Below are 13304 nucleotides of genomic sequence, written 5' to 3'. Positions count from 1 at the left end.
TAAAAAACTAAAGAGCAAATTAGACCAACACTTTGGCTTGATGTCTAAGTAAATGGCAAGCGCACCATCGCACTCTCCACAAAAACCACAAGCAGCCAAATTGGTCGAAATTATCTCTAACAAAAAAACCTGATCAATTAAAACGAAACAGCACTTACAACTCTGCAATGCTTTTATTCCTTTTACCCCAATGTGAATTTTTAATACAGATCAGACCACAAAAAAGATAAGCTGTTGTTTCAGAGAAAACGCAGAAACAATTTTAATGCAATGACCTCCATCAGCCTTTAAAAACCTTAAATAAATAAATAATCCACAAGCTGCAAAGCACAGCTTGTGGTTTAAAAAACTTTAAAAAAATATATATAACGATGGAACCAAGAAACCTGAAATCAGTATGAAAATTAAATGAACCAAAGTTCCAAAAACGGTCATATGTCAGCCAAATTTGATGAAGTTATGCACCCTAGGATCTCATCCAAGCAAAATGATTACACTTGGCATCAACAAATAACACCGATACTATGCACGAAAGCCTGAAAATATTTGAGCTGAGTTCAAACAAACTCAAGGGAGATAAAGTCAGTGATGTAATAGCAGCAAGAAAGGAAAAACATAGAAGCCTTGTTGCAACCAGCCATTTATGGGATAACTATTCCTTTAAGAGTACAATTTCTCTCTTTTACGCTTCATCTTCAAATGACTCAGCTCGTGAGCTCTCGCTGAATGGCCTTAAGCAAGGAGGCAATTAACAGGAGACAAAAGCCAGACTTCCTTTGGCATAGTCCACTGAATAACCTTCAGATTGCAAATGCTCTCCCTGCTTGGGGTGACCCTGTCACTGCCCTTAGAAGATCATAATTACTAACAGATGAGGGGAGAGGGGGAGAACAGAATGGTCATGGAAAAAGCAAAGATTTCGTGCGACAGTTACTCTCATTTTAGGAACTTAGTCGGTTGTATTGTGCAGTCCTTCTCAAATTTCCATAAATATTTTTCTCTCCTGCAATCCCCCTGCCAAGACGCGGACTGTCCATGTGACTAGAAAACTGGCCTGACTCTGAGGTCAAATGCTGTAGAGCTTAATAAACCATTTGCCTACCTCTACAAGAAATAGGCCTACAACTCAACATGAAACTTGTGGGCCAAATCCACAAGACCAGGATCATCAAATCAACCTCCCCAGACTAATCCTGTTGGTCTGGCTGATCTAAGACCAGGGGAGTCATTAACCACCAATCTGTACTTTGATCCAAATGTACATGCAGTAGGTTTCCATATTTTACAAGACAATCCCACTGAAGCAACCTGAGATTATCAGTCTTGCTCAAGGGCACAATTCTGATGGTTATGGATTGTTTGAATCTACATTTCGGTAACCCAGATATTTAACCGCTTCCAAGGTAATGGACATAACCGACTGGGTTCTGTAGTTGTAGTTGGCCAAATTGGCCAAAAATGGACTAATATAGAAGGCAAGAACAATTAAACAGCCAATCACTATTTTAGACTAGTGCTGCTTTACAAGACCAATGTTTACTGAGTGTTGACCAATCAACACACAGTAAAAGCTTTTAAAAGTTAATTACAAGACCTTGCACAAGGGTCAGAGAACTGAATTAAAATTAATGACCTAATCAAAAAGAAAGAATTACAAAGTAATTGTCTTTCAAGAGAGGTCCCTTCAGGCCAGAGCAGTAAGCTTAATTTACAGACAGCATAAAGATTTAGTATCAATAAACGCCATCTCAAAACCAAAAACATTCTGCATTACAGACATATTCCTTTTCATATCAGTGAAATTTCCCACAGTTTCAGAGGGAGTCTTTGTGGTTGCAATGCTGATCTGGCAGAACACGCTAAGTAATGTGACGTTTACGCAGTCCTGGCATTCTGTCCGGGAACTGAAGGAAAAAGCAGGTCAAACTTGTCTGGAATGCTGCCATGACCTCTGGCCTAAACCACACTTCGAAATGCCATCAAGAAAAGGAAACTCTAGTCTCTGGGAAAACCGGTTTGCTGGATCAACTGAATGCAGGGGGTAAGGACTGTGCAAACCCATATTTCACAACATCACAATAATTTACCTCACAACACTAGCGATATTATAATGCCAAATATCTATATTTTTGTTACATTTTATAACATTCAAATTTTTGGGAAAAAGACAGTACCAACCATTTAAAAGGAAGTTTAAGAAAATTCAACAGATCAATGTACATAATTACAATTCCTTCAAAATGTGAACGAAGAACAAGAATATGAGCCTACAATTGGTTTAATTTAAAAGGATTTACAGATCCTGCATACAACTACTGTAGACTGCATCTCAAAATTGACACCAAACACTTAATGAAGCAGGTTTTCACATAGTTGAGCTACAGTCTTCATCAGTCTGTCCAATTATATATGACAATGTGTAATTAATGTTTGAAGAAAGGACGTCAGCTGAACAAGTGTTAAATAAACATCACAAATAGTGATGCATCACTATTTGTATGTTTTTGAATTAGGGATGATGCACCAGTCCGATACCTGGATCAGTATCGGCTCCGATACTGAAGCTATTAGATGAATAGGGTATCGGTCTGTCTAATAGACTTGTGCATTTTATTCAAAGTGAATCACAAAAGGCTGTTTAATATGAAAATATATATTATGCGCAGTGCCAGTGCATTAGTGAATGGTGCTGTGTTGACACACTCAAGCACAGGCTGGTGATGCACTCGCAGCTTTTTTAGCCTTCACAGCAGTGCGCAATATTTGAGTGCTACTCAAGAACAGCATCTCAGATGTAGATGCTCAATTGTTCGATTAACTTGTTCGCATTTAGAACGGCACCTGATGTGCATTTTACCAGAATTTGAATAAGAAGCGAATTAAACTTGCACACAAACAGGATTTCCTGGAGAGTTTAAAAGGTAAAAATAAAAAAAGTGAGGGTTTAAAAAGTGCACGATTTAAATACGGTTGTATTTAAAATTAAGTCAATAATAATAATAATAATATTAAAAGCAAATATTATTGTCATAAGTATTTGTTTACAATTTATAACAATATTTAAGTTGAATGGGTTCTAAAAAAATAACTGTGTGAATGAAAAGTGAACTAAATTGAACAAATAAATAGAAGAGATATCTGAATCCTTTAAAGTCCAGATGCAAGTTGAAACATTCTACTGAAGACTTAAGACTGGAATTACTGTTAATTTTGCTGCTACATTATCCAGTATGCTAGTTAAAAATAAAGTGTTTCTTAATAAGCTATACTTTTATATTGAAATAATGTGTAGTTAGAGGTTTGTGTACGCCCAAGAGTAGTACTCCCAATTAGTTCCACACAATAATGTAAATATATTCTAAACTGATTATGCAAAAAACAACACTGGTATCAGATCGGCCGATACTGAGATTTCCGGCTCAGAAAGGGATACATTTGAACTAGCAAACTAGATGCAAATTCGCCACTTGATCATTTTCACATGCGACTGAGATTTGCTGAAAACTTGCGGCAAATGTCCATTGTTGCCAAAGGTTTGCTGAAGGTTCACAACTAATAGTGAAGAGCCACAAACTTCTGGCAAACATTTGCAGAAAATCACAAGAGCTTTTGCATATGAAAATAATGAGTGGAAAAATTGTGGCAAGTTTCCCCGCAAGGGTCGGTTTTAGGTCTGCTAGTCTAACTTTGCAAAACCAGATTGGTACGATTTTATTCCAGAAGCATTTACATGCCATTTAAAAAATTAACTAATTATTGTTCTAGTCTGACTGATATCAAACATTTAAAGTGCATGTAAACATACTGACTGCTGCAATGTTAAGCAATGCTCTTAACTGTGGTGGTTTTAGATGAGAAAATTAAAGTATGCAAAATTAATAATTTTTGTGCATACATACACCCCAGACCACTTTAGGTTCTATGAAACTAATGCCGCTTGCACCAATTAAAAGGTTATTTTAAAACCCATTGCTGTGCAAACTATTTCAGGATGTTTGTAATCAATGGTTTAAAAAAAACTTGTAATAATTCTGAACTTTTTACTTGGCATCCTTTGGAAATCCAGCAAATTGAAGCATGCTTCAAGGAATGTGCAACCAGAGGGATAATTTAAGAGTTCCCACGCTGCTCAGAAAGGAAGTCTTGAACTTAGTTTCAACTCCCAGTAACACACTTACCCACCAATATTGTTCCAAAATCAGTATTATTTTCATTCCTCTGTGAAACATAAGAGGGAAATGATAGGCACAATGTTAGCAGCAGTCACAATTCACATTCACTGTATTTAACTGACTGACAAACATAGTGCCTTACATATCCATTTGTATTTCACAGTAAAAAAAGAAAGTTTGGAACAAGAGGGTTAATAAATTACAGAATTTCCATTTTTGGATGAACTATCACTGTAAATATTTTGCCAGGTGTTTTGGATGACAGAACAATTCACTCTAGAGCTATCAGAAAGCCTGAGAAACTAAATTAAAATGTTTCACTTAAATATGACCAAAATTTGAATAAAAAGGTCCACACGTAGGAGCAACAAGTACATCTAAACCAAACTACACAGTGTATTACAAAGAACATAAAGTGCATTCCATTTTCAAAATAATTTAGCAATTTACATTCATAAAAAAAAGAAAACATTTTAAACCTATATTAAATAGCTTTTTTTGCACTAGTGCCAGTATACCTCAGACTCAGGCTTCATAATAAGGATAACAAGTGTTTTTCATCCTTTAAAGGCGTATAGTAGTAATATCTCCAGATAGTAGTGATATTTGGCTGAACTCAGTGGAGAGAATTGGAGGGGCTGTTCAATCAGACTAAACAGAATGAAACAGAATGCGGGGATCTCTAGACACCTTACCTGATGCAGCATTTTAAAACACATTGCTTATGTGGAGAAACACTGATAAGAGAGCATAACACAACGACTAAGCACTTCCACCAAAGGATCTGTTCATGCCGTTTGCTTCCATCCGCATGGTTTTCCTATTGTGTCTATGAAAATCTGCGCTAGACGGACATCTTTGACAATAGCGCTGCGCGTCTCGTGCAACAGCCCATGTCAAGTTGAAACTAACTTCAACCTTTAAAAACACGTCTCAAGACACCCACGTTCTGTTAAACTGTTGCTGTGCTGTGTCCAACCCTTTTTTAACTAGCTGGCCGTTCTGTGGGTAGGCTGAAAAATAATCTAATATTGTACACAGCCCTGGCTCTGTAAATGAGACAAAAACAAAGTGGTCCAATCCTCACAATACTACAGACAATCAGCAACAGGGGGTGGTGCTTGCACGTGCACAGGATTGGGGGTGGGGGCAGAGCGAGAGGGAAATTCATTATAAGAGCGACAGCAAATCTGGCTGATGTGAACTTTCTAAACTGAAAGGAGAACAATTAGTTGAGAAACAGACCAAGAGAAAAAGGTCAGACAAATATAAACAACAACAAAAAAAAAAGGATAATGATAAGTCGAGGGCTAGGAACCACGTTAACATCGGCGAGGCTTTTCAGCGGTGGAGAGACCTCAGAGAGGTAAAAGGATTGAAGACGGATGCACGAGTTGTGATTGGTAGTAGAGTACACTAATTTGTCATTTGATTCTAATGCCTAGTGTACATCTCATGATTCAAGCTCGTCTCCTTTGACGTTTCAAGTCTGCGACAAGAAGTCTCGGATCTCACGACGAAAGGTCTGGTTGTCTGCGCACTCCTGTGATAGGCCAAGATGAGTCCCGGATGCTGCGACAGTTTCGCATTCCTGCTATCTAGACGTCTTGCTGTCATGTGTGCGCACTGTCCCAACGAGCAAAAGACGGACAATGAGCAACAGCCAATGAAATACACCGCCATTCTTTCGTGATTGTTGAAAGAGGCGGCAAGTAATTAGGTAGCAGGAGACAAAAATAATAAGAAAACAATAAAACCTCACCCACATCTCCCCAAGTGGTGTTTTTATAATTTTTCCTTTGCAAATGGTGCCAATAAAGCGTGAAAACGGCAAGAGAGCAAATCTTTCATGTTTTTTTTTTTATACATGTTAAACTGTGCAAGTTAAGGAATTTCTTATCTTAATTTTAAGATGCATTTTTGGCGATCTGTTTTAAACAGGACGACGCCAAGTGTGGCTGAAACTGAAGTTTTTTTGCTGGTTCCATGTGGCTTTAAAAGGAAATAAGCATACGATTAGAAAATTTTAAAATGCATGAACATGTACAAAAGGGACACCGATATGAGCAGCATGCACACTAGACACTCTGTTGCAGGTACTGCACAATAATAACTATATTAAGAGAAACTATGCTCCGGATTTGAATGCTTGCTTTCTTGTCTGTTTACGCATTATCATCATTTAGAAAACACATGAAATCAGACTCTCTCCTCCAAATCCGAACACAGATGATCATGAGACAACCAGGTGTAACGGTAATGTCTCGCTTGTACATTTGAGATAGGATCACCCAAAACTCATCTTAATACCAGGTGTACACATGGTCTTACTCGGAGACGAATGGTCATGTAGTTGACACTACAATCCAAAAGTTAAACAAGCATGACAAAAAACCGGACTGTGACTCGCATGGAGCCGACTGCACGTCTTATAGTGTACGCTTGGCTTAAGCGTTCCTCCACATTATTCACAAGGAACACTTCCACCCAATCTCTCGTGGAACAGATATGAGGAGCCCCATGGTGAAATTGCAGCATATGTACATAACTGTGGTTCCTGGCAGGTCTCCTGCAAGTCGTTTGTTGCCAAAATAAATAATAATCATCAGCGTTTATCACAACACTTTAACAAATCCGATCTGGAAACAATCACAAAAGGCGTTAACTGACAACATGCCCTTAAGTCATCCCACAGCCTTGTTTTGCAAACATCCAGTATGCCAGCGATACAGGCTACAACATCAATGACACCAAAACAAAAGCGAACTATCTGGTTTCCAAATGTTTTCCATGAATCTTTGGTATTGCATAAAAAAATAAAGCTGAAGGTGACCCTGAGAACTAGTATATAGGGAGATATAAACAAATAAACTTGTGCATGTTTTGCCATTTGATGCTATTGTGATAGAGGGGATTTAGCCTTCACTGGTGTGCCATTTACCAAAATGTACAATTGAAACCATCGTTTCATATGCCATAGTTACTACATTTATTCATTTCTACTATGATCCTAAGACAGTTACTGTGCAATTTCACCACTGCTGAAGTATTTCACAAGTATGGAATCCCCTTCAAACAGTAAATTATACTTCTGAAATTGTCATTTAAACATTTTATTGACAACAGCAGTAAATGATACAAGATTTATTACAGTACTGGTAGCCTAACTGTAATAATTACGATATTATGGAGGAACGTTACAATGGTTACATTGGTAATATTTTTTGTAAAGGGCACACTAGTGAATGAACAACTAAAAACAAGGTTTCTCCCCTCTACCACAATAGCTTCAAATGGCAAAACATCCACCAATTTTCTTTTATACATCTCCCTGTCCACATTAATCTAGATAGGCCTACGTTTGAAAAAGGCATTTTCATTTACAAAACACTCTCCTTTCAAACAGCCGTTTTCATGGATTTTCCAAAAGTTGCTTGTCCACACAGAAACGTATTTTACGCAAAAACTATATCCCTTGCTGCGCATGTAGAAACAAAATATATTAAAATGTTCTGTGTACAATCGTCATGGTCTGCTTTGCCCCTCCACACTACAACGTGAAGATGCGTTTTCAAATGTATCCATTTGGGAGAGCGATTTCGAAAAGCTGAGTTTCTGCTGTCAACAACGCTGTCTCAGTGTGGATAGAAGGCCAAAGCGTAGACAAAATTATGCTTTTTCAAGCAGTCTATTTACAGGGGCCTCAGTGGCCATGTTCACAACAATGATCTCGTTTCAATATACATTTACTGCCGTTTGTGTCCCGCGAAAACAGAACTTTTTCAAAACGCTCTCTCAGTGGATACATTTTAAAATGCTGCCTTGTGTTATAGTGTGGACAGGGAAAACGATTAAATGTGTCATGTGACAGTCATGTGATCAATTTAACCCAAAACAATCAAGATGGTGGCCCATGTTGTAGCGCTGTTGATGTGTCTTCTATCCACTTTGAATACGTTTATATAAACACCGGAAAACAGGTCATTGCTAGAAAGCGGCGTATTGCGAGAAAGCAGCGTTTGTTTACATGCACTGTAATATTTACTCCCTTTACACGTGGCTCGGTCAGTAAGCAGCTTTCGCCAGAGAAACACAATTAACCCACGACACTTGTGTAAATAACAAACATGGTATCCGAGGAAGACTTCACCATTTTATTCTCTGTTGCTTTGCTTTATTTCCAGATATTCCAGAGTGTATTGCTGTGTTTGATTCCTCACCTTTCTAAGGAAACATGCAGCAAAATTGGGCTTCAGTAGTGGGGTTTCCCAATCACATAAAACTCAGGGATTCCCTCAATGTACAAGCGCATATGCAAAATAGTGTATATAAATGGGTATAGTTTATATGCTTCTCCCACTTAGAGCTCAATCCTATGATGTTTGTTATTCAGTCAGATCCATGTATGCGCACTCTTCAAAAACCTTTCAGAACGGCGCGGAGAAACCTAGGTTTGTTAAACCGCTTTCTCTTAATCCCTTAAATGGCGTAAGGAAATCAGTGTTCTCATTTACATAACGTATTACAAAGCCACTTTCTGCAAAACCCTGGAATAACCAGTTTCTTAAGTGCATGTAAACGTGGTCTTTGATGACATTGTTAAAGATAGATGTTACTTGGTAAACACATTGCATTCCTTCAAAGGCGACGGGAAGTTTACTCGTAATTGCGTTTCAGACCATATTTATGTAAGGCCACACTTGTTAACTTATGTAGCAAAGGGATTTAAGCATTTTTAGCATTTTAAATGCGGTTTTCAAATATATCCAGATTAGGCTAATATGGACATGGTCTTAGCCTCTATTACTTAACACATGTCTGTGAACCCACATGTACACATGTTGTAAATAAACAAACAAAAAAATGGGCATGCATAATACATTATAATCTGAGAATTTTAAAACTGATTAACCAATGTTATCCTGCTCTGAAAAGCGCTCGTGTCTTGCAGATTTAATGCTCATTCTTCACTCATTCGTTACAATGCAGGGGAATGGTTCACTCAAAAACAAAATTATGTAATTATTTACTCACACAATGGTGTGATCACTATAAACTGATGTTATATGGAAAGATATTGCTTAAGTATTCTTGAAAATGTATACGTTTGTGTTCCAAAAGTAAAATGACAGCATATATATTTGGAACAACATGATGCCGAGTAAATAGTGTCATTTGATATTTTGGGTGAACTGTTCTTAAAAAAAATAATCCCTACTCTACCACAATTTCCTTAAATAGTTAAACATCCAAAAATGCATGTATGCATCAGGAAACTGTGCGCAAGAGAAACTTGACATGCTGCTGTCATTGATGCTGGTGGACCCTGATGCCCCAAAAAACGTCCAAACAGCAGCATGGCTAGGTCTAAGGTGGGGCATTGCCCCCCTACATTTTCCTTATGCCCCCCTGAAAAGTCTGGGACCCACATCCTGATTCAGCAGAGACAACCACCTGCCCCCCAACTTTTCTACTTGTTCATAATTACAAAATGAGTATTTAAGATAATTTCATAGCAACTGCCCTCAAAAAGAGCACTTTCTAGTTGATGAACAATTTTAGAGCTGAGAAGACCTAAAAAGTATTAATATTAACTGTAGAAAGTATTTCTTTCTTTTACTTTCCCAGCCATATGTAATTACAAGATAAGGATAAATATATATATATATATATATATATATATATATATATATATATATATATATATATAAAAAACATTTTTAGAGATTGCACTCAAACAACAACTACCGGTTTATGATTTTTTTCCCCAAAAAATATTCCACAATTGAATTAATTATATTCATCTAAAAAAAATGGTAACTTCCATTATTTAAATCTCGTTTTTAAAATTCCCTTATATTTCCAGGTTTTCCAAAGCCCTCTGTCGGCCGCTCAGCGCCACTGCAGCCTGCAGGAATACAAAAAAATCCAACAAAATGTCGGTCCCTCAGCGGTCACATGACTCCTTTTGTGTTTTGCAGTCCGATTCGCGTCCAAACGGCCCGACACAACCCGACTTTCACAACCCAAATAGCCAACAAATACATCCAATGTTATATACCAGGCATAAAATTCGATGCACATTGCAAAACAGCTCCAAAATACCGTGTCAAACATCAGAAGCACAGGCGGCCATTTTGATGCATCCCAACATGCGTAGATTGACAAGTAAAACCGATTTATATGCGGTCAAAATCATACCGATTCCTCGTCCTTCTCCATGCCGGTGGGCATCTGCGGCACGGCGCGGTTGATGGACGCATACTCGTGCAGGTCGGGCAGATCCTCGCAGCGAAAGACGGGCAGCGGTTTGAGAGCGTCCAGCGCCCGCGCCCTGAACGACAGTTTGCTCATTTTACTCTATAAATCTATCCGATCCCCTCGCAATCACCCATAAAACCGCCACAGATCTCATGGAGGAGGGTGGATGGAGTTAGAGAACGAGGAAAAATGAAGGAATAGAAGAGCTCCAGCGAGGAAACGCAGAAGCGGGTGTGTGTTTTTTCTCTCGTTTGCGCGCTGCCTCAGTGCGCCATTGACAACATGGCGGACATTAAAAACTCTACAGCTCTACTTGCGTCCTCCCCTCCTCCCTCTCACACACTCAATCCTGTGAACGCGCACAACACCCAGCATGGTCACGAGACATGCGCGCACACATCCTAATACTCCCATACAAAACACATATGTCCAACTACATTTATATAAAATAGCCATATATATATATATGGCTATTTTATCAATACAGACAAACTCTCAAGATTATTACCTCTTACCCTAAAAATTTAATATCAATTAATATGTTATGCCATAATTTGTACAGTATAACTAGGACTACATCAGAATATTAAGAACTATTTTACTACTACGAGGAATGATTTTAGCCCCCACATGATTTTAGCCCCCACATTTCGAATTTCAGTTTGATATATACACGTATACATACACACATAGTTGAAGTCAGAAGTTTACATACAGTTAGGTTGAAGTCATTAAAACATATTTTTTAACCATACCACATTTTATTAATATTAGCAAACTCTAGTCGTTTAGAACATCTACTTTGTGCATGATGAGTAATTTTTCCAACCATTGTTTACATAACAAACTGTTTAACTTTTAATTGACTATATTACAATTCCAGTGGGCCAGAAGTTTACATACACTAAATGTAACTATGCCTTTAAGCAGCTTGACAAATCCCACAAAATTATGTCAAGCCTTTAGTCAATTAGCTTCTGATAATTGGAGGTGTACCTGTGGATGTATTTTAAGGCCTACCTTCAAACTAAGTGCCTCTTTGCTTGACATCATGGAAAAATAAAAATAAATCAGCCAAGACCTCAGAAAAAACATTGTGGACATCCACAAGTCTGGTTCATCCTTGGGAGCAATTTCCAAACACCTGAAGGTACCACGTTTATCTGTACAAACAATAGTACGCAAGTATAAACACCATGGGACCACGCAGCCATCGCACCGCTCAGGAAGGAGACACATTCTGTCTCCCAGAGATGAACGTAGTTTGGTGCGAATCCCAGAACGACAGCAAAGGATCTTGTGAAGATGCTGGAGGAAACCGGTAGACAAGTATCTATATCCACAGTAAAACGAGTCCTATATCAACATAACCTGAAAGGTTGCTTAGCAAGGAAGAAGCCACTGCTCCAAAACTGCCATAAAAAAAGCCAGACTACAGTTTGCAAGTGCACATGGGGACAAAGATCTTACTTTTTGGAGAAATGTCCTCTGGTCTAATGAAACAAAAATTTAACTGCTTGGCCATAATGATCATCGTTATGTTTGAAGGAAAAAGGGGGAGGCTTGCAAGCAGAAGAACACCATCTAAACCATGAAGCATGAGGGTGCTTTGCTGCAGGAGAGACTTGTGCACTAGACAAAATAGATGGCTAAATCTTTAAAAATGACTATGCATGCCTTTTATTTTTTTTATTTTTGTACTATACTTTTTGATAGATTGGCATGGAATATTTTCACTTTTGAAAGACAAAAACTGTCACAGCAGAACCATTTAAAATAAAAAATTAACTAGTTGGCAAAATGATGAGACTATAAATTTAAAGGAACATATCACCCAAAAATGAAAATCCAGTCATCATTTACCAACCCTCATGTTGTTCCAAAGCCATATGACATTTTTTTTATGGAACACATGAGAATGGTGACTGTAGCTTCAGTCACCATTCACTTCCATTGTATGGCAAGAAGAACTAATAAAAGTGAATTGTGACAGAGGCTAACATTTTGGCCATACATGTTCTATGGAATAAAGTCATAACGAACAACATAAGGGTGAGTAAATAATGACAGATTATACATTTCTATTCCTTTAATAAATATCAGTTTGAAATGTATGACAAGTATGAACAATATAATTCATCAATAGGCTTCTTTCAGTCCTTTGTACTAGCCTAAATCAAATGTTCTATTAATTATCTTCTACTTTTGCAGAAAAACTGCTACTAGTGCCTATTGACAATTAACTATTCCGTTCAGTCAAGCATCTTGTGTGAGGACACAGTGCCCCCTTCTGGTGAAAAGACAAATATAAATAAAACGTTTTCCGTTGCAGCCTAACTGTCACAACAAACGCGCTATATGGTCACAGTGACGCTACTGTCATGGTCAATGCTAATAGAAACTGGCTATAACGCTGTTAAAAGCAAACCAGTGCCTTTGACAACACTTTAGTATTAAGCTTATTTTATTACATAATTACTGGATCACAACTCGTTGGGCTATAAATGCGCTTCCCACTTCTGAGATCAAACCATGTCAAGCACAACAAACAGTCACCACACAATATGACACAAAACATGGAAAATCAACATCAAATACAAGCAAATGCATTACTAACCTTTCCATCTTTGAGTTATTATCCAGACAAGGGCAAAAACGCACAAAACAGCATCCAAATTATCCATCGTTAGGACTGTTCAACCTGAAAACAAAAAAGCTTACATTAAGAAAAGAGTAACAATTAAACAAACAAAATTTAAAACTATTTAAAAGGATTTAAGCTTGTAAAACAGGGGTTACAACTTTAATAGGAAAGCAGTCATGCTGTTAGTATTAGTTTGATGCTAGCTAGCTAACTAGCTAATCACCATT

The 13304-nt window shown here is 37.8% G+C and overlaps 1 protein-coding gene across 3 annotated transcripts in view; it reads right to left on the bottom strand.

Annotated features, from left to right (window-relative positions):
• The window catches only part of LOC127626435 (enhancer of polycomb homolog 1-like), a 42217-nt gene that overhangs the window by 24515 nt on the left and 4398 nt on the right, over positions 1–13304 (bottom strand). For 2 of the 3 annotated variants that reach the window (XM_052102201.1, XM_052102202.1), the window contains exon 1: positions 10374–10759. In XM_052102201.1, coding sequence (XP_051958161.1) covers positions 10374–10526 — 153 coding nt within the window. In that variant the 5' untranslated portion in view covers positions 10527–10759. Of the gene's footprint in view, positions 1–10373; positions 10760–13050; positions 13135–13304 lie in introns of those variants that run through there. The other variant, XM_052102203.1, reaches the window with a different exon arrangement.

This window comes from Xyrauchen texanus, chromosome 33 (assembly GCF_025860055.1).
Source record: "Xyrauchen texanus isolate HMW12.3.18 chromosome 33, RBS_HiC_50CHRs, whole genome shotgun sequence".
NCBI lineage: Eukaryota > Metazoa > Chordata > Actinopteri > Cypriniformes > Catostomidae > Xyrauchen > Xyrauchen texanus.
Note: the sequence above shows the minus strand (reverse complement) of the source record. Positions and strands in the feature narration are given on the sequence as shown.